The sequence below is a fragment of the Takifugu flavidus genome, chromosome 11, assembly GCF_003711565.1.
Source record: "Takifugu flavidus isolate HTHZ2018 chromosome 11, ASM371156v2, whole genome shotgun sequence".
NCBI lineage: Eukaryota > Metazoa > Chordata > Actinopteri > Tetraodontiformes > Tetraodontidae > Takifugu > Takifugu flavidus.
In genome coordinates, this window is record NC_079530.1 from 12,090,587 (window position 1) to 12,116,448 (window position 25,862).

The window sequence follows — 25,862 nt, forward strand, 5'->3', positions numbered from 1 at the left end:
TCTAGATTCATGGATTTTTAATCATGAAGAGGAAATGTGCTCAGACTGGTCAAAATAGATTTTTTGGGGGGGGGAGAAAACTCATCAGGGACATTTAAAAATCACTACTGTGCTCTGTCCTTCTGTGAACTCACCCATATCATCCATTCCAAAGACCCTTACAGAACACCCACAATGCCAATAAGACCCCCTAAAAACATTGTCAGCGCACCAAAAAATAGGTCAGAAATCATCCGAGAATTGTTACAAACCTGCTCACAAAGTCACAAGTTGGGCGCAGCAAACTCATTACAGTCCTGCTGAAACGTGTCCTGGCATGACCAAACAAATTGGGAGCTTGGGAATTTGGAGGCCCGTCTGATGCAATGAGTTATTTATCACGGCTCGTATTGCATCATTCAGGAATAAATCGTGAGGCCTTGGAAGAACCAACTTTGTGCTGGGGGCCATGACAAAGCAACGCGGTTAGCAAGAGGTTAACTTCACGTGCAGATGGAACAATTGTCTAAGGTTCTTATATATGCTCACTCTACCTTACAGCATGTATTTTATCATCTTAGAACACATATATATCTCTTTCTCAAGACATTTTACCAATTTTTAATTTGTTTAGCACAAAATCAATTGTAACCACGCCCACTTTCGCAACACTATGTACAGAAATCCAGGAGGGATAAACGGATAAAGTAAATTTGCATCGGTCTTTTGAGGATTTATGATTATAAGTTTGGTGCATTTATAAATGGACCCCTGCCAGGACAGAATGTGACCTTTGTGATAATATATTGCTTAATCAATATAGCCATTGCAATAACAAATAGATCTGTGCCAGAAAGACAGAGATAAAAAAAATGATAATTTCACAGATTGTGTTCTGTTAAAACATTTAAAATGGAAGCCAGTAAACCAAACACACCACTGCAGTGACACAGAGCTTAAATGTCAACATTGCAACGCTGCTTTCTATTAAAAATATTATACCAAATATTATCTAAGCTAACATTCTGCTATTGTATGTTGTTCAGGCAATTTTCAGCACTTTCCCTGTTCTTCACTTTTTTAATAAGGGAGGACTCATGACTGCGCCTGCAGCCCTTCATTAATACAAGCAATTTATCACGAGGCCACGGTAAGTAATTGTCAACTGCTGAAAATTCAGATTGAATTTGAATAGCTTCACAGCGGCAGTAATCTGGGTCCAAGCGTCCAAAATGACAGTAAATCTTTCTCTCATTTATCACAAACATTATGGCCATTTAATGGTTAGAAATATGCAGATCAGTTCCTTAAACTATACAGCTGGGAGACCACTAGCCACTTCACTTGTAAGTCAACCCGTCACACACCATCACGAGCATGTGACACATCCTATTGCTTCACAATTAAGTAACCTAACTGGGCAAGTTGGATAAAAATAACTGCTAAATGTGCAGGGTTGTTTCTTTCCGGGAGTGCCACCATGTTTGTCAGTGGTCTAGAGGTCGGGTCTCATCGAGAGGTTGTGTAAATCTTAAAGGAACTGACATGTCTCACTTCTCCTACTCTGACTATAGAACCCCCCTGTTAAAACAGTTTAACGGAAACCCGAAGCAGGCGTGCACTTAAAATGTTCAGGACAGCTCCGCAGTGCTGCTCTGTGATTTGTGTTTCGCTCTACGGGGAATGCTACATTGGAAACCACACCAGGAGATCCATAACGGCCTGCTGGTTGGCCGTGTCTGTTAGCCAGGCAGCACTGCAGAATGGACGCTCTGATGAAACCTGAACCGCAAGCTGCACCCCTGCATAATGATGAAAGGTGGCTCAGATAAAGGATTTCCTACAAAAGCAGGCTCCAGTTTCAGCAGTCGTATTGTTGCGTGGCGCTTGTGAGCCCTCATCGCTCGGGTTAAGCAAGAGTGCCGCTCAGGCAGCCTAATTTGGTCTGTGTTTATAACATGTTGTTTTCTGGAAATGGAAGCTGCATGTCCACATTCGCTCAGCTCTAAGAGCATTGCCTTTTTTGCACAGCCGTGGGAGGGGAACTTTTGTGCTGCTAAGAAACATTTCAGTCACGCATGAATGTCCTCACACACTTATTTACATACACACCCCTTTATGTGCTCTGCTGAATTTGCCTGCTCTGACCCTGAAGTTAGGATGCAAGCAGATTTTAAAAGCAGCAATTCTCTGTCATTTTTCTTGAAGTGCCATATTTCATTTAAAAGTTTACAGTTAATAAAGCAGTTGGTAATCAGTCAACATCGGTCAGATCCCTCTACTGATTGGGGATACTGTAACATTTGGACAGGGCGCATATAACTAATTACCTTCAGCTCACATTAGGATCCAACAAATTTAGGTTTTCTGATCTGTTGAAAATCAGCTTTGGAATTAGCTTCCTAGAGCTGATTACAAGATTGATTCCATACTATGAGAAGCACTGCAAACAAAAAGCCGCCTCGTTTAACCAGTTTCTATGAGCCCTATGAATAAATTAATAAAATCTAATCCACCAGAGTGAACGGAAAGCCTCTTTTGGTTGCATTGCTGACACACCATGTGCAAATGGATACTGCTATGATCCAACAGTCCATCAGACATAAAGGAGCACTGTAAAGATTTATGTAAGCCACTGACTGGCAGTATTGGGTGTCCTGCACACAAGATTTGTTTTTGTGAATCGATGCAGCCTTAAGGCCGTCAGCAGGTCCTTGTCCACACGGAAAATTTGCATTTAAATTGCAGCACCTTCATATCCTGATGCAATGAACCCGGACAAGCTGCTGGGACGCATTCTGGAGGAATGACACGTCTACCTGTGTATTTCCAGAGCAGCATTGAAAAACATTTCCAACGAAATTTTTTAACCCACTTGTCTTTTCTACCACGTTCAGTCTGAGCTGTGAGATTACGTTGTGTTTGGTCTTGTACTTCGTGTGTTATCTAGCTTTTCTCTCAGCCGGCAGGCGTGTCAGGCCGTACATGATAGCTGGGTCAAAGACTAAGGCACGGAACATTCCTCTGAGGGGAGTCTCCGAGACATTCATTGGCCAAATTAGTGCCTGTGCTACCGTCATTCTATAGTGGTTGAGTGATTCTTGAAAAAAACAGAAAGAAAATCCCACACATGCCGCCGCCGCTGCGTCCTACGAGTTTGGCACTGAACCCACAAGGTAAAATGGGACATGAGGGATTGGCTTTGGCTTTTCAAAGGTCATTGAGGACCGGTTCAATTAGATTTGATCCTGCAGGCAGGTCTTTTGGGACAAAAGAAGGATTGAAGGACAGACTAATATTAGACGGTGATATGGAAATGAATGGTCTAGCCAGAGACAGCAAAATGTCTCCCTTTTAGGACATCTCACAAGCTTTGTTTAAGATCTTTTAAAGTTATTTTATTAGAAAGAACTCTCCCACCAGCAGTTTTTCAAGGGGCCCAAATGATACTGGTTCACACAATAGACCATGGAGGCAGCAGAATTACCAGTTTTGATATATGCAGAATGGACTTTCATAGTTCCCTAGACTTTTATTTCACACATATATAATGTTATTAATCATAATACACGTAAAACGACGATCCAAGAGTGAATAAATGGCAGTTAAATACTGTTTTAATGTTGATCTTTCAGATTCTTTTTTTAAACTTCCGTCTATTCAAACAGAGATTGTAATTTATTCCAGATCCACAAGCATAAAAAAGAAGCAGCTTCAACCAATCCCCATGCCCTTTTTCTGGTACACGTCTTTTAATTTTTTTTTTTTTTTTAAATGTAATAACACTTTTGTCACCTGTGATGTTTCACATCCTGCTGTGTCGCTAAAATTAATCCATTATTTGCTTGTAACCAATTAGATGCATTAAAATAAGTGCACGCTGCTGCAACACTGTATGTGTAGGAGCCGTAGTCCTGCCCTGCACCCGCCCACCACCCTCCCTCTTCCCTTCGGTGCGTCTCGGTCGGTCCGCCCGCAGCAGTCTCCTTCCCGGCGAGGTTTCTCGGCAGAGATGGCTGCGAAAGTCTGCAGATCAGTTCTCCTCTTGTCCCGGAGCAGCGGAACGGTGGCCGGCAGCCTCCCGGCACTTGTTGTCTCTTCACACCGACACCGTCAGCACATAAGACCGGTAAGTCCCAGGACGTGTGTGCGCGCTGGGGGAGAGGTGTGGGACCGGGCGCTCGGGCTGGAAACGGGAGGGAAACGCGGCGTTGGCGACTGAGCTGGCTAAGGAAGTAGAGCTAACTAGCGTCAAGATTTTTTCCGTTCACGTCCTTTCTCCAGATTACGCTTCACGGACAGGTGAGAGGCGCGATTAAGCGGTGCCTTAATGCCTCCAGCCCGCTGTGCTGTTGCTGTTTTTACCCGCACGGGACGCGGAGCTCTGACGGAGGCAATGCAGTTCTTTTTTTGGTGCCCATCAACACCCCGCTGGCGCTGCCCCGCCGTTTACTGGAACCAGCACTCGCACCGACTGCACTGCTGCTTCCACACTCTTCTCAAATCTCTTCACATTGATTTATTTTATTCCCCCCTCGTCCTTCAACTTTGCGGACAATGTAGCTTCACTGGACCGCGATCCAGTTGACGGTGCCGGTCGGTTCCCGCAGTAGGTGTTGGGATCAGTTGCAATGAGGGCGGTGATCGCTTGTGGGCCCCCCCCCCCAGAAACGATGACTGGTGTGAGCATCTGTTGTAGGTAACACTGGCTGCCTGTTTTGGGGTTTGGTGAATTGGTGAATGATGCCCCCCCTTAATCTTTCTGCATCCACGCACGGTGCAGTGTGTGCTTGGGAGGGTAGTGGTGCAGCAGGAACTCTGCGTGTGTATGTGTGTGTGTGTGTGTGTGTTGTGTGTGTGTGTGTGTGTGTGTGCAGATGGAGAGAAACACACTTTCTGCTTATTCACACACAGAGTGAACAGAAACATGGAAGTATAGACTGGGATGATGTCAGAATCTCCAGCCAGCCTGCCATTCCTCCCCTCCCCGTGGGTGTTTCCCCATTCAGCTGGGAGATCCTGGGTTTTCCTGCAGGCGGATGCGGGTCGTTTATGCTGCCACAGCAGCTCCCGTCACAGCCGCACGGCTCGGAGTCAAATGAAGGCAATTACACTTCCGAAAGTGGGACTACGGCAGTTGTGCAGCGGCTGAGCTTCCCACAAAGGGGAGGTGAAGCAGCGGATGGACTTGAATATGTAAGAATGAGGAAGTCGATGCAGCTCGGGGGAGATCAGGCCCCCCCCCGCCCAATGTTTCTTTGTCTCACTCGCAGTTTGCTCCCTTCTTGCTTTCCACAAACACACCTTCCCGTTGCCAGGGGCCTTGTTAGATTAAGTGAGGTCGTCCTTCCTGCAAAACAAGCCACCTTGGAGGTTAAGTGGCTGTCGGAATAGACTCGTCTGGCCCGGTGCTGAGCCCCTCCGCCGTTGACCATTTCAGCAGATTACATTTACATGGAGTGGAACTGCTCCGATCTCGTCTAAAATAAGCGCGCCCGTTTAAACCCTGAGTGGTTTTAGAGAGCGAGTCTCGCCAGTGTCAGTCTTAATGCAGCTTCATCCCGTTTCAGTTTGCTCAGGTTGTGTTTTCCGCTCATATTCCGCCGTCCTCGGGAAGCGGCGCCACTGCAGCCCTGAACGCAGGCCTGTCAAACGCTGACAGCCCTGCTTTTGTGTCCAGGAGCGGCGAGGGAAGTCTTTTTTTTTTCTTTTTAATTTTCTAGACGTAAAGTGCGTTACAGTCAAGGCTCTGCCCTCCCAACACTCCAGGTCACGGATGCGGGGAACAGGTTTGTGGCCTTGGCCGCTGCTTCGTATGGCGTTGACATGACGGGTCAACGACACGGGTCACATTTAAGTTAAATGGCAGATTACTGCTGAGTCATCCGTCCTGAAGCGTGAGGGGAGTTGCAGCACCAGGCCTTGTAAAAGGGTTTATTGGTGTCAAGAGCAGAGATTTTGGATATTACAGTCGTGTTATGGTTCTGAAGGGGCCTGAAGCTTCAGGGCGAGACATCAGATCCTGTTTTCTTCATTGTGTCTGTTAAATCCGAGCAGGGTGGTGCTTTTGTCTTTCAGGCGAGAGGGGGTCAAAGACCACTTCTGACTCCTAATCCAATCAGTCTTGGAATAAACTCATTTATCCCCGCTGCCTTCTTGAGCGAAGTGCCGAAGTTATCCGGATTAGCACGATAAGGGAGTGACTGTCGACTTTGTGGTCTGTGGCAAAAGTGATAAGACGGTTGAATGATTGATCAAGCAGCTGGTTTCTTTAATGTGATCCTGCTGTTAGCAGACAAACAAGCTGGGCGATATTGCATAAAGCACGTGTGAGGGATGGAAGATCGGACATGGAATGAAAAATAAACTCTCGTTCCCATGATGGAGGACAATTAAAGTCTGATGATTGATGTTTGCTATAAAGGTGGTTCGGGAGGCAGCCGCGATTGGCTGTTCCCAGATCTTATCATGTTTTTCTGGTACCTTCACTGAAGTAGAGTCTTAATAATGTCTGGTCAGCCCGGCTGTGGTGTTTCATCTCTTCATTGATATTGAATTTCTATCTGTGCACTGGGGCAATTTTAATGGACATGAAGTGCAATTTACAGGTTTTTCCTTGGCGATTGTGGAAAATGATCCCTTTCCCAGCAGGGTTCCATACGTCCACGCCAGGTAACGTGAGAGGATTGAGTTTCAGCCAAAGTCAATGGTATTGTTATAGAAATGGTTGTTGCATGGATACGTAAACCATTCACGCTCGTGCTGTTGTGCCGTCTGGCTCCACAACAACAGAGCGCATAAATGAAATCAGCTAATGAAAATATTTGCAATTGATGACACATTCGTAATAAAATGCAAATTGTTATGTCTGTGATCAATAATCATTCAGAAAATAATAACAAGTCAGTTGTGTTGCATCTGAACCTGAAATCCGGAAGTGCGTTGTGCTGCTGTACAGTGTTGTAAAGGAACAAGGAACTAGAATGAAGGTGTGATGGGTAGTAAAACATTAGTAGCAAGTATGTTTCTAAAGCACTACCTCCTGAGGTTTGGCTTTAAAAGCAGGAGTCTCTTTTCTGTTTGCTCTTGTTTATTTGCTTTTTCACAGGGTAAAAAAAAAAAAAAGGTAAGAGGTGGACCTGGAATACAAATGTTTTCAGCAGCGCAATATATCAAACCGTTTGTTAAATTGGGTTTCAAACTGTTATTTTCTTTAAAAGATTAGCTTTGATTCTCACAACTGGCATTTCAGGTTCCTGTTTTTCCAAACTAGTTTCAGAACCGGGTGTCACTGCTTCTGGTCTTTAACGACGAGTCTTTTTTTTTGTCTTTGCCATTGTGTGAAATGAAATAGCAAGTGTTCGCTGTCACCATTGTAGCGCGGCAACACGCTTGTGGCTTTAGTCGACAGCTCGTGTCGATGCGGCGATCACTCCTGTGATGTCATATCCTGCTTAGACTGTCCGTCACTGGGATTCTACGTCAACAGTGAGATAAGCTGTGTTTTATTGTGTAGCGTCTTAAATACACCAGAGGACAAGCAGAATTGTATGCATTCTATAACAGTGTTTTTTCCAGGTAATTTGGTTACCGAGCGACTGAAGTCCTCCCTGTTCCTCTGCAGACCTGAACCAGTCCGTGTCCTCCTTCCCCTGCACTTTAATTTCCCTTTGCTCTCAGCAGAAACCTTTCACACACTCCCCAGCTATTTGCCCCATGGTCAGAATAACTGTCCTGCAGGGTGGATTGCTTCTGTGTCAGGCACTTAGGCACGTCCCCCACATTTACCCTCAAGAGCCTCATGTTCTTGTGCTCATCAGAGGTGTTTTTTTCTGTTGGGTGAGACTGTTGTGATGAATTCACTAGTTCTCCCATGAGGGGGGGTTTCACCCGTGAAGTGTAAAAGGACTCGTGAACCTCTGCTGTTTGCCTAGACTAATTAGCTGCCTCCCGTGTTTCTGTGTGGCCCAGCATGTGTGAAAGGGACATTAAACTAGGCCAACGTGTAACCTGATGATAAATGGCGCCGTGTTTGGTTCCCTCTCCCCGCTCTGGGATGCTGGGTTGGTCAGCGTCCTCTGCCAGGAGGGCAGGTGCAGCTGCCGAAGGTGCAGCTGAAGGTCATGGCTTCATTTTTTTTCGTGCAACCTAACGAGCAGCATGAATGAAACCAGGCGGATTTATCTTGATTGAAGGCGTGGATGGTAAATCTTGTTTTTTTTTTAAAAAAGCACCACACTTACTGGGTCGGTGAGTCCCAGCTGAAGAGCTGTCTTCTGCCATCTCGGGTTGCCGGTGTCATTTACAAGGTCTGTCAGTAGCAACCAGGAGGTTTCCCATCCTGGCAAAAGAATTAGCCTCTTCCTGCCGACACCCTCGAGGAGGATCCAGATGCTGCGGCTTCAGTTGTGAAGCAGCAGGACGTGCAGTATCTATACCCCATCACTGTAGGATGAAGTCTCCTGCTTTATTTCTGTTGCTGATGGCTATTTTGGAAAGCATCCTTTTATCTGTATGCCTGTGTTTAGTGTTGTGTGAAATGCTTAGGGGCAGTGGCAACATTGGTCGGTTAAATCGTGGGGCAGAGGGCCCTGAAAATGGAATAACTTTAATTACAAATGGTCACGATGTGAATATGTATGCTAATGTCTCCTTTCCTTTGGCTCCATGGATCTCATTACAAAATTTACCACGTGAGAGGCAGATGAGATGCATCAGCCCTCCGTGAACCCATCTCGATTGCCTTCCAGAGCTAGATTTGACCCATTAAGTTAGAAGGAACATAGGACAAGTTTTCTCCCTCCAAGACATTCTGGGTTTTTGCAAAATCTCATGCTAAAATTAATACAAGGAGCTAAAGTGCAGCCATTATACTAGTGCAGAAATAAACTTGTGTTGTGCTGGTTATTATTACTGGAGATATCTGGACTCTTCAGACCTTTACCCAGAGGTAAACCCCTCACTCCACATTAAATATGTGTCTGTTAATGGAATTGAAAATGCATTATAGCACGCACGGCTTCTCCACAATAGCGGTGTGTCAGAGCTGCAGATCCCTGAATCAGTCTACCCCATCATGCTCCCACTCATGTGCTGCTGCTTTATTGAATTGAAACCATCTGCCAGATCCACAAATTACGAATGAGCAGCGAAAAAGAAAAACAAGCGAGTCGAGCAAAGAGGGGCACGAGTGCTGACGCGCATCCCGTCAGCGGCGAAGCTGCGCATAATTGAAATCGTTGCTAGCGTTGCTGCTTTAATGGCTGGTGGTGGTACAAAGGAAAGATGGGATTGCGTGTGAGGGTTCCCTTGACCCCAGGCTCACCTCCTGCACAGAAGAGAAATGAGGCAACAAGGGCTGCTGCTCATCGTTGCCCCCCCTCTTACTGCCAGCAGAGCTGCCAGCATCGCTGTGTCTGTCTAACATGAGCCCCATCAGCCCAACATTAGCCTCTTTCCAGCAAAACTGCACTTGCATGCGATAATTAAAACAACTCATTCAAATGAGCAATTTTAGGTTTTGCAGCTACTTTCAGAAACGCAAAAAAATACAACAATGGCTGAAATGTTAGTACCCTTCTAATAAACAAGTGGCGTGTATGTTGGTGAAATAGGAGCTTTGAAGGGCCCCGACATGTGATTAGGATGTAATTGCTCTGTCAATAATTTATATGTTAGTACAAGTTGTCTGAGAAGGGAATGAGTAATCCATTACTGGGTTGTTAATCTCAAAGTTCTGCCCCATTGAGTTATGGTTTAAACTAAATCTGCTTTTTAAACATTGAAAGAATATGAATCATATTTCATTTTAAGGAGGAACGTCTGAAAAGCTAAACATGCTCAGTGCACGCGGTTTGACGTTGGACGGCGCTTGACGAGCCCGTCGCACTCTTCTGTCCCTCTGCTTTGACATCGGACCGGCGTCTCCTCTGATGGCTGCACTGCTGCAGGCAGAGCTGCATCCATTTCAGAGCGTGTCCGCAGGTGTTGGGTCACAGTCGCGGCTTTGGCCGTCACGGCTAAACGGGATGCACGGCGAGCGGTGGCATTATTCGTGTGTCGAGGTCATTGTGGCTGCGAGACGTCTGCGCTGACTCGGGAGGACTTGTGTGTTTATGGCAGATTATTGGGGCGCCAGGCCAGGCCCGCCGCTGCCTTTCGCTCCTTTTTCTTTTAATTTCTCCAGCCCACCCTGGGTTTTTGGCATTCATGACTGTGGTTTATGCAGATTTAACAGCTATAATGAGCACTTTTCAGTCATTCTTTTCATAAATTGTACTTGAGCACAACTGGTGTCAAATGTTTGCAGGGTTGTTGAAATTAATTACATTGTTCATTTATCTGTGCAGTATAACTGGACCAATGAGTGGTTTATGTATGAAAATTTTGCTTTACATCTCTATCGGAAGATCATGTTTTGAAAGACAAATACAGTAATATTGTTCTTTCCCAGGAACCTTTATTGATTGTGTCCTCTAAGAGAAAATTTAAGGAAATCAATGATGTCCTCTGTCACTCGGTGACCTCTTGTTTGACTGGAAGCTCTGGATTCTTAAACAATGATTGCTTCTGTGGCTGCGGTTCAGTTGCTCTGTGATGGCGACGGGTCCGAAAGGGTCACGTGGATGTCCGTCACCCATGAGGACAGACTCGGCCTCCGTTCTTATCCTCCACTGTCCTGTTTCCCTCAGGTTTGCGTGACCTCGCTGTCTCTGTTTTCTCCATCATCGTTTCTCTTCTGCAAATGAGAATTCTTGAGCTTTCGCTCTGGTCTATTTACTCCCTTCAACGGAAAGGACTGAAGCTCGGCCCAACGATGGACTCCAAACCTCGACTCTGAGTTCATTTCCTTTATTGAAGCAATCTGCTGGAACACGGAGGCGAGTCAAACAGGTCACAGCAAGCCCCATCATCAGTCATCCTCAAGTCCTGGGTGTGTTTTATGTCTTCATGTTTACTGTCTTTTCTCAGCAGTTAAGGCTTATTTAATCTTTGCTTTTCATTAAGTCTTTGTCAGCACTGGTTGATCAATAGGTGGAGACGGGCGCGATTGCCACGTCTCCTTCAGAGAGCTTGGCCAGGTGTCCACGAAGGGGCTGGGGAGGGTGAGATGTGTGATTGGGTGCAGTGAAGTCTGCATTATTGTTGTCTCAGCACCATGGGGCCTCGTTCCCATTAACAAGTCATCCAAGTAGTGTTCTGTGTGTCTCTGAGAGTAGGAGGTGTTGACCAGAGAATCGTATTAGAGCAAAGTAACGAGGCCTGGGAATTATGGCCAAACTACCATGTTACAGGTTTGAAACTACAGGACGTACATGTTACATCCAGGTCTGCTGGATCTCACTTAGATTCAAAATCATGCAGCTGTGCCACTGCTCATTTTAAACAAGGTGATTTTAGATTTGGATTTAACATAAAAATCCCAATTTTAAGGCTATCTAATGGAACACCATATGATTTATTTTCATATTTGCATAAGGGCAGCTCCTTGGTGCAGTAGTTGGCACTTCCACTTTCCAAAGACATGCATTTGGGGAATTGGGGACTCTAAATTGAGCTAAGGTGATTGTGAATGATTTTTTTGTGGTATGTGGCCACTTCTCCAGGGTGTAGCCCACCTTTCGCCTGAAGGCAGCTGCGCCAGGCTCCAGCCTGAAGTCAAAAGACAGCACAGATGGACACTTTTGAAGGTGTTACAGCATTTAAAACAGGACTCTGATACCAAAATAAGATATAATAACCTCCAGAATGGAAGACTTCATGATACGCACCATCTATAATCCTGTGGTGTAACTGCACAGTTTGTCCTCTCCAATATGTGGACTCGATATTCACACCTTCTGAAATTCAATTCCGTGAGTTTTGGGCTGCTGTAATTACAACAACGGTTACGCTTGTATATCACACTAGCAAACACACAGAGCATCTCAGCCCAGTTATAATGAGGACAGATTTGACCCCAGGATGAGAATCTGTGTGTTTTTATCATCATATAATGGCTTTGTTTGTTTGTTTTTTGTTTGCTTGTTTTGTTGTGTTGGTATTATCATAGCTAGCTCTCCCCCCTTAACGTGTGAAGAAATGACCCCAGGTTCTAATGATCTATTATAGATCCACTGGCACAGAACAACTGAATTCTAGTTTAATAGTCTTGTTACACATAATAATTTGCAGCGAATCTCTTACGGGAACTCAATAATGAGGCTATCCATCATTTTTTGGTCTGTACATTCTGATGCTGTAGCCTGTGTAATAAAGAGCTGTTGTGTGTTCTTGTGTGTGAAGGTCAGTTTGGAGATCATGAGAGCGTATGAGTGATGCAGTCGTGTCTGGTTCAAGATAAGTGTCAAGAGCAGCACAACAAAGGCTCCAAAGACGGCGTTTCGGCAAAAATACAGCAATTAAGTGCTGTGTTTGTGTGCACCGGCTCGGGTGCTTGGTTATTAATTACAGAAGGCAAATTTTACTCATAAATAAACATTAACTTTTTAATCTCGGACTCCAGTGGAGCCACTTTAAAGAGCTCGTAATCCCATTAAGGATTCACGGAATACTCAACCTTCTCCTTTCAAGATCGGGGTGAACGTTCCATCCGCTCTGTCCTCTCATCGACTTCCTTTTCTTCTGATTGGTCAGTGAGCTCAGGGAGGAACAGTCCAACCGAGTCAGCTGACACCACCTGAACTAGTTCTAGTCTAGGAACGAAAACAAAATTACAACTGAAGCAGCAGCACACGCCTGCACACACGCCTGCACACACGCCTGCACACACGCCTCAACACTTGCACGTATGCAACACTGTTCTCCATGGTTCTATCGTACCATGTCAGTAATTCAGAAAAATAGACGTCTTTATGTCCAAAAAACTGCTTCATTGAGTTTATTTATTGTTTATTGACGTTCATCTTCCAATTACTGTTTGGCGTTAATTAAACAGATGTTTGCACCAACCAATTGGCTAATTAGCACCATCAGCAGGACCCCGCAGCGTTGTCAGATTGTCGTTTTTCCTCATCCTGATGCGCTGACGGAGCCGCTGATTGGCAGCATAGAGACAAATGGAGAAATCAAGTATTTTCCTTCCCATTCACGCATGTCCGCATACACACTCTCACCTTGACCGATGTGGCGGAAGAAGCTGTTGACCTCAGTAACGCTTGAGGTTTCTCATCCTCATTCCACACACGGTGGTCCAAAAGCAGCGAGCCAGTCCCTCGACCTTCCGTCAGAGAAGATGAGCGGTGACCTGGCTGCATACCATCCTCCAAACATGCAAATCCGTGTGTGTTCAAGAGCCAGTTGTGCTATAATAACATGCTGTGTAGAGCTGCTTTCCAAGTTGTTTTGTGCGGACGCTAACAAAGGTGTGAGTGCAAAGACTCGACGCAGGGCTGGGGGCCTTGGCATTTCATTTCTCATCCTTTTGCAGGTTACTCGATGTCCACCAGCCCAAAAACGGGATTGATGAGATGGCCGATGCATTTCCTTTGAGATGGAAGACTGAGTTTTCCTCTGACAAAAAACCCTCTGGTGTTGCCGCAGCGGTCGTGTTTGTCACTGTTTGATGCAGCAACACGAACTGAGCTCTGAATGTGAAGCATCTCACAGCTTAAAATGCAAATAATGCTAAAGTTTGTAGCGCTTTGCCCTGATTGATAACGTTTTTCCCACCGTTTTCTGTCTTTCTGTGCTTCGATCCCCGAGTGGTGTGTTACAGTTTTGGGTGGGAACACACACAACTGGGCCTCCCTCGCTCGGTGATGTCAGAACCGTCGGTCCTTATTCACGAGTTGCCGTGATGTCACTGTCAACGTCCACGCCGAGGCACCGAAGCAAAACAGGGAATTCTGAATTTCCCTGTGCTGTTCTCTATTTTACATTTCTCCCCTTAATGTTTCTCTTGTTCTTACTGGGGGAAGTTCTACCTGTATACAGAGAAATGCAGAGATCAGGTGTCAGTCTGGCTGATTTCCCAGGGAAAGTATTCCAAGAGTGAGGAGAAGTGAGGAGCTGAGCTGAGCATCAGTGGATCACTGATGTACCTCCAGCTGAGCTTTCAACTCTTTCCCAGCCTGCGTCCTGAGGGAAATCCTTTGTAAATCCCAACAAGGATGTAGCCTGAATGGAAGGAGAAGTCTGTAGAGGAGGATGAATGATAAGTTGGGGGGGGGGATTAGGTAGTAGGTATCGCTCAAATAAACAATTTGGCATTTAAGATATTTAAAAAGAAAGAATTCCCTGTAGCTAAGTAGATGTTGCAGGTTATTGTAGCTTCTCAAAGGTCCTGGCGCTCCTGTTGCCTGGGTTACCCGCTGAAACAGAGAATCAAAGGTTATGTCATTGCAGCAGGATATGAGCAGCGCAGCGCTAGTTTTCATTCAGCTTCTTTTCATAAGTCATGCGCAGGAATGGGTATCACACCGGACTAGAATGGTTTCCTTCCTCCGTTTATTTTTGGTTCCAACCTCCGCCACATTTTGTGCTCAGCTGTTCTATTCTAACTCACCGGAGTTAGTTTGTGCGTCAGCGTAGGTGGGTTTTAACAGTTACTGCAGCCTTAAATCGACTGAATTTGGGGGCTTTCATGAATCTTTTCATGCCTAGGGTCTTTGTACTGGCCAGTGTAAAGCTGACATCAGCACAGTTGTCTCTTGAAGTTGGAGAGGGGGTACTCGGGTTAATCTCGAGTGCGCTAACAAGCAACGGACAGAAAGTACAAAAAAACCCTTCAGTCAAGTGATGTTGAGGCCGTGCTTGGTGTATAATAAACCATGATGGATTCTGATGGTAATTAAAATATTTAAAAAAATATGTGCTACGTGGTGGGAGTTTCACCTTCTCGATGATGCTTCTGTAGCCATTTTCACACTAGTGTACTCTATTGTTGGTAGCAGCCCTTTATCTTTACTGTCCTTATGCTGTCATTTGTGGTTTGACATATTGTGATTTGGAAAGGTCATTGTTACAGCATAATTAGCAGTAGCGTGGTTTACATGGGCCGAGAGCTGCGCTGGAAATTCCCTGAATTTCATACTGGGTACTGCTACTTCTGTGTGATGTTGGTATATCTGTCTTGTCTTGTAGGCCTGTGCCATTATGTTTATTTAGCACATTGAATATACATCCAATATTGACTCTTTTTGGACCCTGGTGCACCTCTCAGTCATAATATTCTGTTGTTATTGAATGAAGTGGACAGTTAAGCTTCTTGTATGTACTGAACAAGCTAACCAGCTTTGTAAAGCTCATTTTAACCAGGCCCATAAAAATTCAGGTTCATGGTTGAATTGAACAAGGACAGGCTCAACGAGGAGTCGCAGCTGAGACGGCATGAGGGGAAAAATGGTGGGTCAAATAGCAGGTCGGGCTATTTGTGGCGTTCACAGTTGCTGTGGGTTCGCTCTTTGTTATGGCTACAGCACAGACACAAAGAGCAGATATCTCTCTCTTAGCTTGTTTTTTCTCCTCTCTGAGGCAGATGATGTTCACCACTCTCACACATGCGTCTCAGCTTCCACCCCCTCACACCTCCGCTTCTACTGGGTACCCCTGATCACCAGCGTGAGCGGCACGTGCGAAGACATGCGTGCCTTTTATGTGAGATTAATCGCGCTCCATGCAACCATCTCTCACCCTGTCAGTGCAGTGTCTTTCGAATAGCGAGCCTTATCTTGATTATCGGGGTTTCCTTCTTTGTCGGCTCTGATGTCCTTGACAAGGCTTTTGGAACAAAGACGAGGCGTGATCACGTAAACCCTGTCTGATTTTGAGGTTTCCAGAACGTTCCAGCTCTCTCTCAGTTTGTACTCTTTTTACTTTGGGTAAAACCCGAGGCTGCACATCAGAAATCGTATTTGTAGATTGAGGATTACTTGCCAGCCCGTTTATATTGGTCTCCCTGCTGCATGAGCGGAACCACCCACTGTCTAAGATTTTATGCGATTCTTTGTCCCCGAGAAACCTGGGGAAGGAGGTACCGTGTTGCTGTACTCCATTATGAATGAGGGCGATTTGTAGCCCGCCCATTCATCTCTGATGCAGCCGGAGACGCTGCCAGCTTCCCTCCATGCAGACTCCGCCTTCCTGACCCTGCTTTTGCTTGTTGGGGGTGTGTGCGCAACCCACGTAAAGCAGCAGCTAAAGCAGAGGGCTGCGTAGGGATGCGCGCACGTGGGCTCTTGATAAATGAAGATGTCATCGCGTGACCACACAGCTCTCCCACCTTCAGTTCCGATTATATTGGCTTGAAGGAGCCCCACGACGTGGCTCAGCTCATTTCTCCATCCAGCCCTGTAGGAGCGCGAAACAAAGACGCACACGTGCACAGAAATGTCCTTGAGAGAGGAAGTGAATTCACTGCCCACCCTGCTGATGTGCAGCTCCTCTGTTTTTCTGTCTGTCGTGAACAAAACCCCTGTAACTGGATCAATTCTCCTCAGCCGTTAAAGACTTTGGTTGGAGAGCGGTCATTCAGCCTCACCGGTGGCTGCAGACACTGGTAACAGGCTGCTCTTAATGTGCTGGGAATTTCATTAAACTCTCCTCATCCTCTCTTATCTCATGTGCCTCATCTATCTGCTTAGTGGCCTGTGATTGGCTGCAGTTCGCCCTCCTTCAGCCCCCTCTTCTCCACCCTGGGGCGGGCAGCCTTACCCTGGCTAGCACAGGAGATGGAGAGGGGACGAGTGAGCATGGCGGGACTGACAACGGAGGGGGAAAGATAAGAGGATGGAAAAATACCCAGATCAGAGTTAAATTTCGCGATAAGTGATGCAGTGTCATTGAATATCTCAAGATCGGGTCGCGGGAAATCAATCGGGGAGGTTCCGCGCATCATTCCGTGCACCGCAATATTTGGCTGTAGGTATTCGCGCCATTGGGTTAAAATTAGCTGCCTTCTTTCTCTGTAGGATGTTTTCCCATCTACCATCTGCTGTACCAGTTAACTCCATTAAATGGGAACAATCGGCATCCTCACTTGCTTGTCTCTGATTAATTATCTCTCAGCAGCTCCTCCGACCACAGGGTGACGTGTGATCTGCTGCCTGAATGCACAAACGCAGACGCTGTCGCCTTAGCTCTGCAGCTGAAGACTCGGCGCGGAGCTGAAACCGCGGGCGTTATTTTCACCACACACTTCCGCACGCAGTTCAAAGCTTTTTGTTTTCAAAAATAATGCGGTTGTGCGAAATTTCGTACAACTGGTTTTTATGAAAGCAAAACGATGTGTTGATTTGTTTTGGAAAGCTATGGAAGAGCTCTGGCTCAGCTCTTTTTTTCCTTTTAAAGCTTGAAACGCTGCCTGTGTTTGGAAGTCCCCTGACCTTGAGGCAAGGCAGAGTTTAGAACGCACAGTTTTGGCACGTGTCTTTCACCGCACGTGTCTTTCACCGCTGTGCCACAAGTTGCTTAACTTAGCATGTGCAACATCCTAAACAAACTATTAGTCAGGCAGCTGTGAGACAGCCTCAGTAATCTGAGCTGCTGATGATCTCGACCGTTCGGGCACGGAATCTACCGAGGTGATGGAGAGCAGGAGCACGACGCCGTCTGGGAGGCGCGTCGGGGCGTCTCCCCGCAGGTCAGCCTGTGCTCGGGTGTCATGAACAGCAGCCTGACAACATGTGAAGCATGTCGGATAGCAAAAAGGCCCGATTGCTAAAGGCTGAGAGGACCGCTGGGCCCGCGAGGTTTAGGTCTGGTGTGCGTGCGATTGGGGGAGATTGATCCCCCGGGGCCGGCTGCGAGCTCATAACGTGGCGTGTCATAAGTCAGGCATGGAATCGATATGTGGAAGGTGAAGGTGGCTAATTTTCTGTGACTGAAGCGCGAAGGGTCCTTCCGGTGCCGCGCCGCTCAGAAAGTGCGGGTGGTAAATGGTTGTGGTCTCTGAAATGTAGTGGTGAAACTCACGGTCGCTGCATCCAAACCAAAATCGACTTGCTCATAGCAAAAGACAGATTTGAAGGTTAGGACTCGGCACCGACTTCTCATTTCTCTGGAAAATTAAATAAAGGCAGGGACAGTGAAGCCTCTGTTTCACAGGGGACGCTCAGACGTACGTGGGGCCTATAGGGATGAACAGACACTTCATTTAAGGCACCATTTTGGCCTGGTTTTACATTGATTTAAAAAAACATAATTAGCCTAATCTAAAAAGGTATTTCCTGCTCGGGTGGAGCTTCATCATTCATGTTGCAGTCTCATGGTAATAATTTTGTAATAGCAACTTTTTTATTGCTCCCACACAGATAACTCTTTAACTCATTGGAATTCCCGGATCTGCCTGTAATGATCAGAAGCTGCTGCTCTTCTCAGCGTCTGATAGCGTTTCTGGTTTGTTTCTGGACACCCCTGTTTGCAGCTGGTGTTTTTCAGGTCGGGAGAATAAAGTGGTGTGTTTGAGGCGCCACAATCGTTCTGTGCGGACGGGGTCGGTATCTTGTGAGAGCAGCTGCTCTCTGTGGCGATCTAATCAACAGAAATAGCCTGCGCCTCCTCTCCCGCCCCTGGTCCGCACACCTCGGAGGTCAACTCAACTTCCTGCTTCCGTCTGTTCCCAGCAGCAATGAGTTGTAAAATTTGCTGCGTATTTTTGCATTCCTTTTTATCTGTTAATTATTTCTTTTTAGTTCAAAATTCTCTTCTCTTTCGCCTTTTTTCCTACTTTGTTTCACCGTGCACATAAATGTGACTGACGGGGAACCTTACAGAAGTAATTGTGAGCCACGTGTTACTAACAAATCACTCTTGGCTCTGGTCTCAAACCGCTGGGAATCTTTGAATAAGATTTGAATATTTACGCAGCCTCCGTTTCATCCAGAACGCACGATCTGACCTACAGGATAGATTAGAGACAAAAGAAGAACCTACATTCCAATAAAATAAAACAGAATATAGATGTTTTCTTTTTTCCAATTAAAAGTCTCCAGGAGGACGTGCTGAAGGGACGGATCAGGGTTCCATAGTGAAGATCACAATCATCACAATCAGAGGTGTAAAAGAACAATTCACCATCTTTATTAAACATTACAGCAGAGTTGAAGTTCAGTGATGCCACACTGTCTATAATGGGCTTCAGCAGTTATTTATAGTTGTGTTTATGTGTGACGATAGTGGGGGGGGGGCTGTTGACGGAGGCTTCAGCTCGGGGGGGAAAAGCTGTTCCTCAGTCTGTTACCTTGACTGTCGTTGGTGCTCTATCTTTTTCCAGATGGAGAGCGGACAAACAGCTAGTGTTCTGGGTGTGTTGTGCCGGTGCTGATAATGCAGGCTGTCAGCAGTCGTTAATATTTCCAACCGTCGCCAACCCCAGTTGGGGCAGATTTAACCGTTACTTCACCACATGCTTGCTGCTTTATCCTCCCAGGTTCTGTTCTGCTCCCCATATTTCTGCTGGGAGAGCAGCGAGGTCATACTGGAATTTCCTGTTCAGTCTCATTAAGTTAGTTAAACAGGAGTAAGTGCATCCATTCTTGTTGTCTTCCTTTTCTGATGTGACCAAGGTGTTTTTTTGAACATGTCTCTACTGTCAGCAGTGAAAATAACTGTGTGACATCTTTGTAAATGAGGCTGAACTGCGATGAAATACTGTATAAAGTAATTGTATGTCTTAACTGTAGAATTATTGTGTTTTTTGAGAATGACACGTGAATAATAATGAAATAAATGAGGAGGGTGTGAAAAATGCATATTTTAAAACATATTTTACACTGACTCTCCAAGGCCAGTTCAGGCGCACCGGCTGAGCTTATTTTTGTCTCGTTTTGGTTGAAAAGTGTCTCCCTGGTGCTGCCGAGTATTTAAAGACAGTCCCCAGCTTTTGAAATAGACAGAATAATGAAAATTAAAAACTACACTGAATTTTTTAGTTTCTTTTTACTTTACTTCAGGAAATGAGACCTCAGATGTTACTGCGATGGGAATTTGTTTGTTTTCTTGCAGTATGGTGAAGATTGTGCTATTATTTGTGTTGAGGACCCAACATCGTCAGGATCACCCTGTCCCACGATCTCATCCCTGCTCATCAATATCGTAATATCTAAAAAGAATTGTGTCTCCTCGCTACAACCTCCCAGGTACCCCAGCGTGTGGCTGTCATCCTCCAGCTCCTGATCAGTTCAACCAGCCAATCGGTGAAGAGTTTGTGACACACAAACAGGCCACATGCACCCAGATTCGGGCTACTCTGGGAGGCTTTGAGTTATTTTTAAAATAAGAAACAAATCTGCTGTGTTTTATTAGAACTGGAGCTTATCGCGTAAAAAAAGGGCCATTTTATGAAGTAAATGTGTTGCTGCAGCTTTGGGTTTTCTGCGTGGATGAAAATGAACCAGTCTGGTTGTTTGGCAGAGCCGCTGCTGCAATAATTACACGACAGATTTCCTTCTCCCAGTACCGGACCAGAGTAGGCTGCTTCCAGTTCATGCACACATCTTACACCCTTTTCCCCTCACCCGTTATTAGCACGTTTACCCATGTTTAAAAAGGCCACGTGCACACAAAGCTTTGGTGTGAGAGCGGCTTTAGAGTGTCTGAAGGCAGCAACCATCTCTGGGTGCTACTCCTAGCTGTAATCCTCAGTCCCCAGGTCCAGTGTCCGCCTCAACGCTGTAGAACTTTGCTCTGAAACGGCTGTTTCAGCAAGTGCCCTTGGGGCATTTGGGGAATTAATTTTGCTTGTTTGCAGTCGCAGGAATGGAGAAACCAAGGGGGAAAATATCAATAGTTCTTAACAGGTTAAGAACGTAACAGGTTCTGATGAGGGTTCGCTGGTTCAGACCTTCATTACCCAGGCTGGAACAGTTGAAAAGGCCCAATGAATGCGTCATTAGAGACTCTGCGGGAGCATTTAAAGAGCAGCAGGGCAGATAACAGTTGAATTAGAATTTAGAAAGTCATTTTTTTTCCACGTTCTTGCAGTTATGTGTAGTCAATCTCATCTGCTAACTGCTGTGCTGGTCATGATGGTCCACTTCAGTACCCAACACCGTAAATCATAATCTGGCCAAAATGGCGCGAGACCAGGAGGTTGAATCCAAACATTGAATTCGTCTGTAACATAATCAACATGTTTATGGGGGGAAATCTTTGTTGGAAGATGACGATGAACAAAGTCGTTCAATAAAGTTTGATTAATGCAGGTTAAATCATTTTAATTTGACTAGAATAATTGTGAATATGTGTTTCAGTGCATTCAAACTACGCTAATCAAAGTGAGAAATGAGAACAGCTTCATTTACGCAATGTAGCACAGCAACACAACTCATATTGGGCCAAAATAATCGAGACATCCATCAAAATTGTTTTGGAGAGCGAATTTATTACGTCTTTTGAGCCTGAGATGGAGATCTGTCATTGTTAAACACATCAATGCTGCCGGTATAGAAGATGTAATGTTTGTGGCCGATATGAAACGTTAGTGGATTGCAGACACGTTCCTCTCAGGCTTTATCGAGAAAAATGATCCCACTTTTTCTCCCTCGGTGCCGGGAGGCCGGGAGCATCGCAGCGCATATATGAAATGGAAGGTTAAGGTATTCTCGTCATTTTAGTGCTGTGTGACTGAGAATCACACGCATCCAATGAGACACGCACAGGAAAATCAAAGCGTCTACAGCTGATGAGGGTAAATATAGCTGATAAATGCTGTAGAGTCTGTATATTTGTGCTGCTATACAGATATTTAAGTTGCCAATCACTTAACAAAATGAGATGCATGCCACAGTATGAGGATTAACATGCGGATGATGGTATGGTTTGTGTTTTCTGTTAAACATCCACTTCTTCATATGCTAATAAGAGGAACGGTAAGCTGTCTGGGCTCAGTGGTTCCCAACAAAGCCAGATAAATGCTCTTCTGGTGGGTTTTTCAGAGCCTCCAGTTAAAAATGTAAGTACCGGTAGTGGCAGGCGAGCCGACTTATCTCATCCACAGCCAGAGCAGCAGCCTCATGACCTCTACTTCCTTGTATTCACGCATGCTGAATGGCAACAACAGAAGCAAATCTGTGGTGGGAATACACAATTAAAAAACCGCTTTCACGCCTCATTATTTTAAGCTTCTCTTTAGTTCTTAGTTAGGCTCTTCGCCTCACGATGGGGACTGGTTTGATGGTGTGACGTGATTCCAATCGGGTTGTGATCAGTCCGCTGTGTTTCCATTTGAGCTAATTAGGACGCTCTCCAAGCCTGACGGTGTGTCATTTGATTGTTTCTTTTCTTCAGCAGGAGGTTCTGTCTGCTCCTCTCACGCATCAGCCTGTCAGGAGAGCACATGGCCTACGGTCGGCAGCCCATTCCACACTCTTCACGCAGCCCCCCACTGCCCTGTCTCCGCAGGTGAGTAGTGTCTCTGCATGCAAGTGTGTGTTCGTCAGATAAAAGCGAACCTAGACCGATGACAAAGTGGACACTGCCACAGTTGCTTGAGCACCTTTGAAAGTGTGTTGGAGAGGTCAGTCACACGGCCCAGATTTCATCTCGTCTCGTCTTCTTAACCACTTTATCCCTTTCGGGATCACGGGGAGGGTCCACAATGCGTGTAGGTGGGTCCCCCCCTGGATGAGTCCCCAGGTCATGGCAGGATACCTGGGCGGTGCTCTGAAGGTGCTCTGGCACCTCTCCCTACCACGAGAACACCTTCCATGTTTTATCTGCACTGGGGCTCGAACCCAGAACCCCCCAACTCCTCAGCCCAGTTCCCAACAGACTGTCCCTTGATTTTATATCAGTCTATATTTCCAATCTCGCTATTGACAGACAGAAAATGTCTTACGGTCTGTCCGCGCTCTCATCACAGAGCCTCTTTCTATGCTAATATTTTCAGTTCACTGATGATTGCCATGCAGAGCTTTTATAAAGCCAAGGCTAAGTTGTTCGACAGCATTCTGATAAAGTTCCTAAACCTAAGAGATAGAAAAATATCCATCAGTTCCCCTCAGACCGCTGCCATGATTCATTCTGGCAAACGCGAAGCTGCTACTTGTTTTATTCTGGCTCCCAAAACCGCCCGCAAATGAATCCGTGACGTTTTTATTTATGTATTAAAACCGAATGCATCGTGCCTTGTAAGGATGGACAACAAGCAGCGTGTGGGACGTTAGGCTTTGATGGAAAGGCCAGACCATCAATGCTTCAGCTGCTGGATCCAAAAGGCTTCTTTTTTGGCATGTTCTAATTATAGAGTCTTGTAAGTTGTTATAATGTGCTTATCTGGCCTGCAGTTAATATAATTTCCAGTGACGGGTGGGTTTGTGTTGCTTTTTTGATCCACTTATGTGGCATTAATGCCAAATGAGCCCTTCGCCACAAAGCTGTGGCAAGAGACTTGCAACACACAACAGAAAGTTGAGCCGTTTCTTTTGCTTTCTGAACACACTTTTGATGGCGTTTAGATTAAAAGGTGTTTTTAGCTTTTAGTTCCTTGTCTCGGTGGCAGCGGTAGCTAGGCCTGGTTTCGGTTCAAGACCCCGGGCGGACAAAACTTTTGGTGTCCAGGCAGCAGGGGGAGGTGCCAGGACACTTTCAGAGCACTGCCGAGGTACCCTTAAGCAAGATACCGAACCCCCAAATGCTCCCTTAAGTTGCATAGGCTTGTATATAGTATATAAAATGTCACATTTAATGCGAGTAGAAAGGATATATAGTGATATTATTAATTATATTTTCACATTTCCATCATGTGGTAGAACAGTTTGGAGAATGTGTGTTTTTAATGTCTCGAATACACTTGGAAAGGCCAGCTGGTGGTAGGGGATCTGTGATCTGTCCATTACTGATTATATCACAGCCTCTAACCGTGCCACATCACTGCAATGAAGACGGCGCTCTGTTTGTTCTAAACCTCACTGTGCACGCGTAACGTCCAGCTCGGGTCCAATCAAACAGACATGGTGTGTTAACAAGAGCAGCCCAAGGTTAAGTGTATTTTTCAACAGGAAATGCACTTGGCCGCCCAACGAGCTGATGAGAGATGAAATTTTTATGATGAGAATGGGACATTTGTTCCTCGGAGCTCCCAGTTCCGCATTAGCTCCCCTCGTCATCCGCGTGCGTGTTTGTCTGTTTACGCTCCTGTGCCGTTGAGTGTGATTTGTTGACTGGGACGGTATGAAATGGAGACGGCAGGCTTGGGTTTGTCCAGGGCGGATGTGTTTGCACAGCGAAAAACAAGCTGAGGCTTCCCTCAGACTGTGTTTATGTTCTAACGTGGCGTGAGCAGAGGACAAGAGGAGATAAAATACCACTCTATCCTTGACCGGCGCTGGTGTGAATTAAAACCAGCAGTGGGCCGTCCTGCCGAGGCCCCCTTCACGCCGGGCCTGGATAAACCGAGCCGAGACAAGCCTGCAGGACTCCCAGGTGACTCCCGCTCCACCTCGCCACACAGCCTCCGGAGATGCAGAGCTGTTTGTTCAGAAGGAAGGGGAGGGAGGCTCGGCAGGGAGTGTTTGCTTTGCAAGGGTCGCCGCCTCTGCCACAGGCTTTTTCCACAGCTTTTCAACAAACTGCTGGAATAGTTTTCAGGCTTTTTACTGAATTAAACTTGTGGAAAGACGTGATTTGTTTTGTAAGGGTGTTGGGTTTCAAAGAATATTAATGACAAAAGTGGAAGAGCAAGCAGGGATTTGTCAGATTACTGCTTTTTAAAAAAAACCCAAATATGACCTCACAGGCACCGGAGGAGTTTGATAGTTTTATAAAGGATTCATTAGCAAGAAAAAGGAGACACAAACTTGAATGCAAATGAGGAGGCTTAAACGTGTAAACTGAGCAAACTCTACCCTGTTGCCTTTGCGTGCTGCGCGTCTTTCTTTGCTCTTGTGAGCCGCTCCCATCACTCCTGCAGTGCTGCAGCACAGACACTTGTCTCCCACTTAGGCCGGGCTGACCCTGCCGTCTGTCATCCTCTGGCATCCATCAGCTCAGCTGCAACTTCCCATGAGTCCCGATGGGTCGCGGCTCCGCACACACAGCTACGTACACACCGTGACACAATTCGAGCGTGGATCTCGCAGCCCATCTGTGACTCAGCCTCCTGCAGACAGGAGCTGGAGCAAATTTGGAGGAGTTGTCAAATGTCACGCTGTCACACGAAGTGAGGAATTTAAATGAGGAGGGGAGGGGGTCGTTCGCTCACCGAAACCCTCGGGTCTTACTGTGTCACTCGGTGTGTTACTGTTGCCATAAATTATAGTGCGCGGCCGATTGGGTGATGGACTGGAGACAAGGCAGACGGCGCAGGAGTGTGTCTCTCATCTCCATGAAAGCGTCGACCCCCCGGGTAGGACTCCTGGTGCAGGTGCTCATCAGCTGGGAACGCGTTCCTCAGTCAGTTTAAGTGTTCGGTGCCCTCTCCTGCACTCCGTGGGTGGCTCGTGTCCGACCGGCAGGTGGGTGTAGTTCAGGTGCAGGATGTTTTATGCAGAGATCTTTGTGTGCTGACTTCCATCAGTGTAGTTAGGAGTTGGCATTTGCCCAATTAGTGAAAGCATCGAGCGCTGTTGTCTCCAGGGGCCCCGTCTGTAGTTCGGAGAGCCTCAAAAACACTTGTTTTGTTGTTGTATTTAAATGGCGCATTGACCTGCCCGTGCTCACCGCCCTTTCCCCTCAAACTGTTTTTGTAGGTAGTCCAACACTCTTCAAAGTGTGTGTATATGCATATATATATATGTGTGTGTGTGTGTGTGTGTGTGTGTGTGCATCCATCCCTCTTCCCTCTACTTTTATGGCATCAAGGCTGCAGGAGATTGGGCCATTTGCTGTGATTGGCTATATATTCTGAGCGTCGGCCCAGCCAGGCTTGTTTATCATCCACTCAGAGTTTAAAAGATGAAAGATGAATATATTATCAGCAAAGGTTTTACCCAACAACCAGAGTT

At 46.1% G+C, this 25,862-nt stretch overlaps 1 protein-coding gene and 1 long non-coding RNA gene across 3 annotated transcripts in view; both read left to right on the top strand.

Annotated features, from left to right (window-relative positions):
* Positions 1-3,896: 3,896 nt before the first annotated feature.
* mcu (mitochondrial calcium uniporter) overlaps positions 3,897-25,862 on the top strand; it is a 37,818-nt gene continuing 15,852 nt past the window's right edge. The window contains exons 1-2 of one of the 2 annotated variants that reach the window (XM_057047141.1): positions 3,897-4,108; positions 22,207-22,320. In XM_057047141.1, the coding sequence (XP_056903121.1) occupies positions 3,992-4,108; positions 22,207-22,320 (231 nt within the window). In that variant the 5' untranslated portion in view covers positions 3,897-3,991. The remainder of the gene's footprint in view (positions 4,109-22,206; positions 22,321-25,862) is intronic. The other variant, XM_057047142.1, reaches the window with a different exon arrangement.
* On the top strand, positions 13,392-19,708 carry LOC130533594 (uncharacterized). The gene is made up of 2 exons (XR_008952619.1): positions 13,392-17,782; positions 17,814-19,708. It is a non-coding gene; the product is annotated as an uncharacterized LOC130533594 (long non-coding RNA).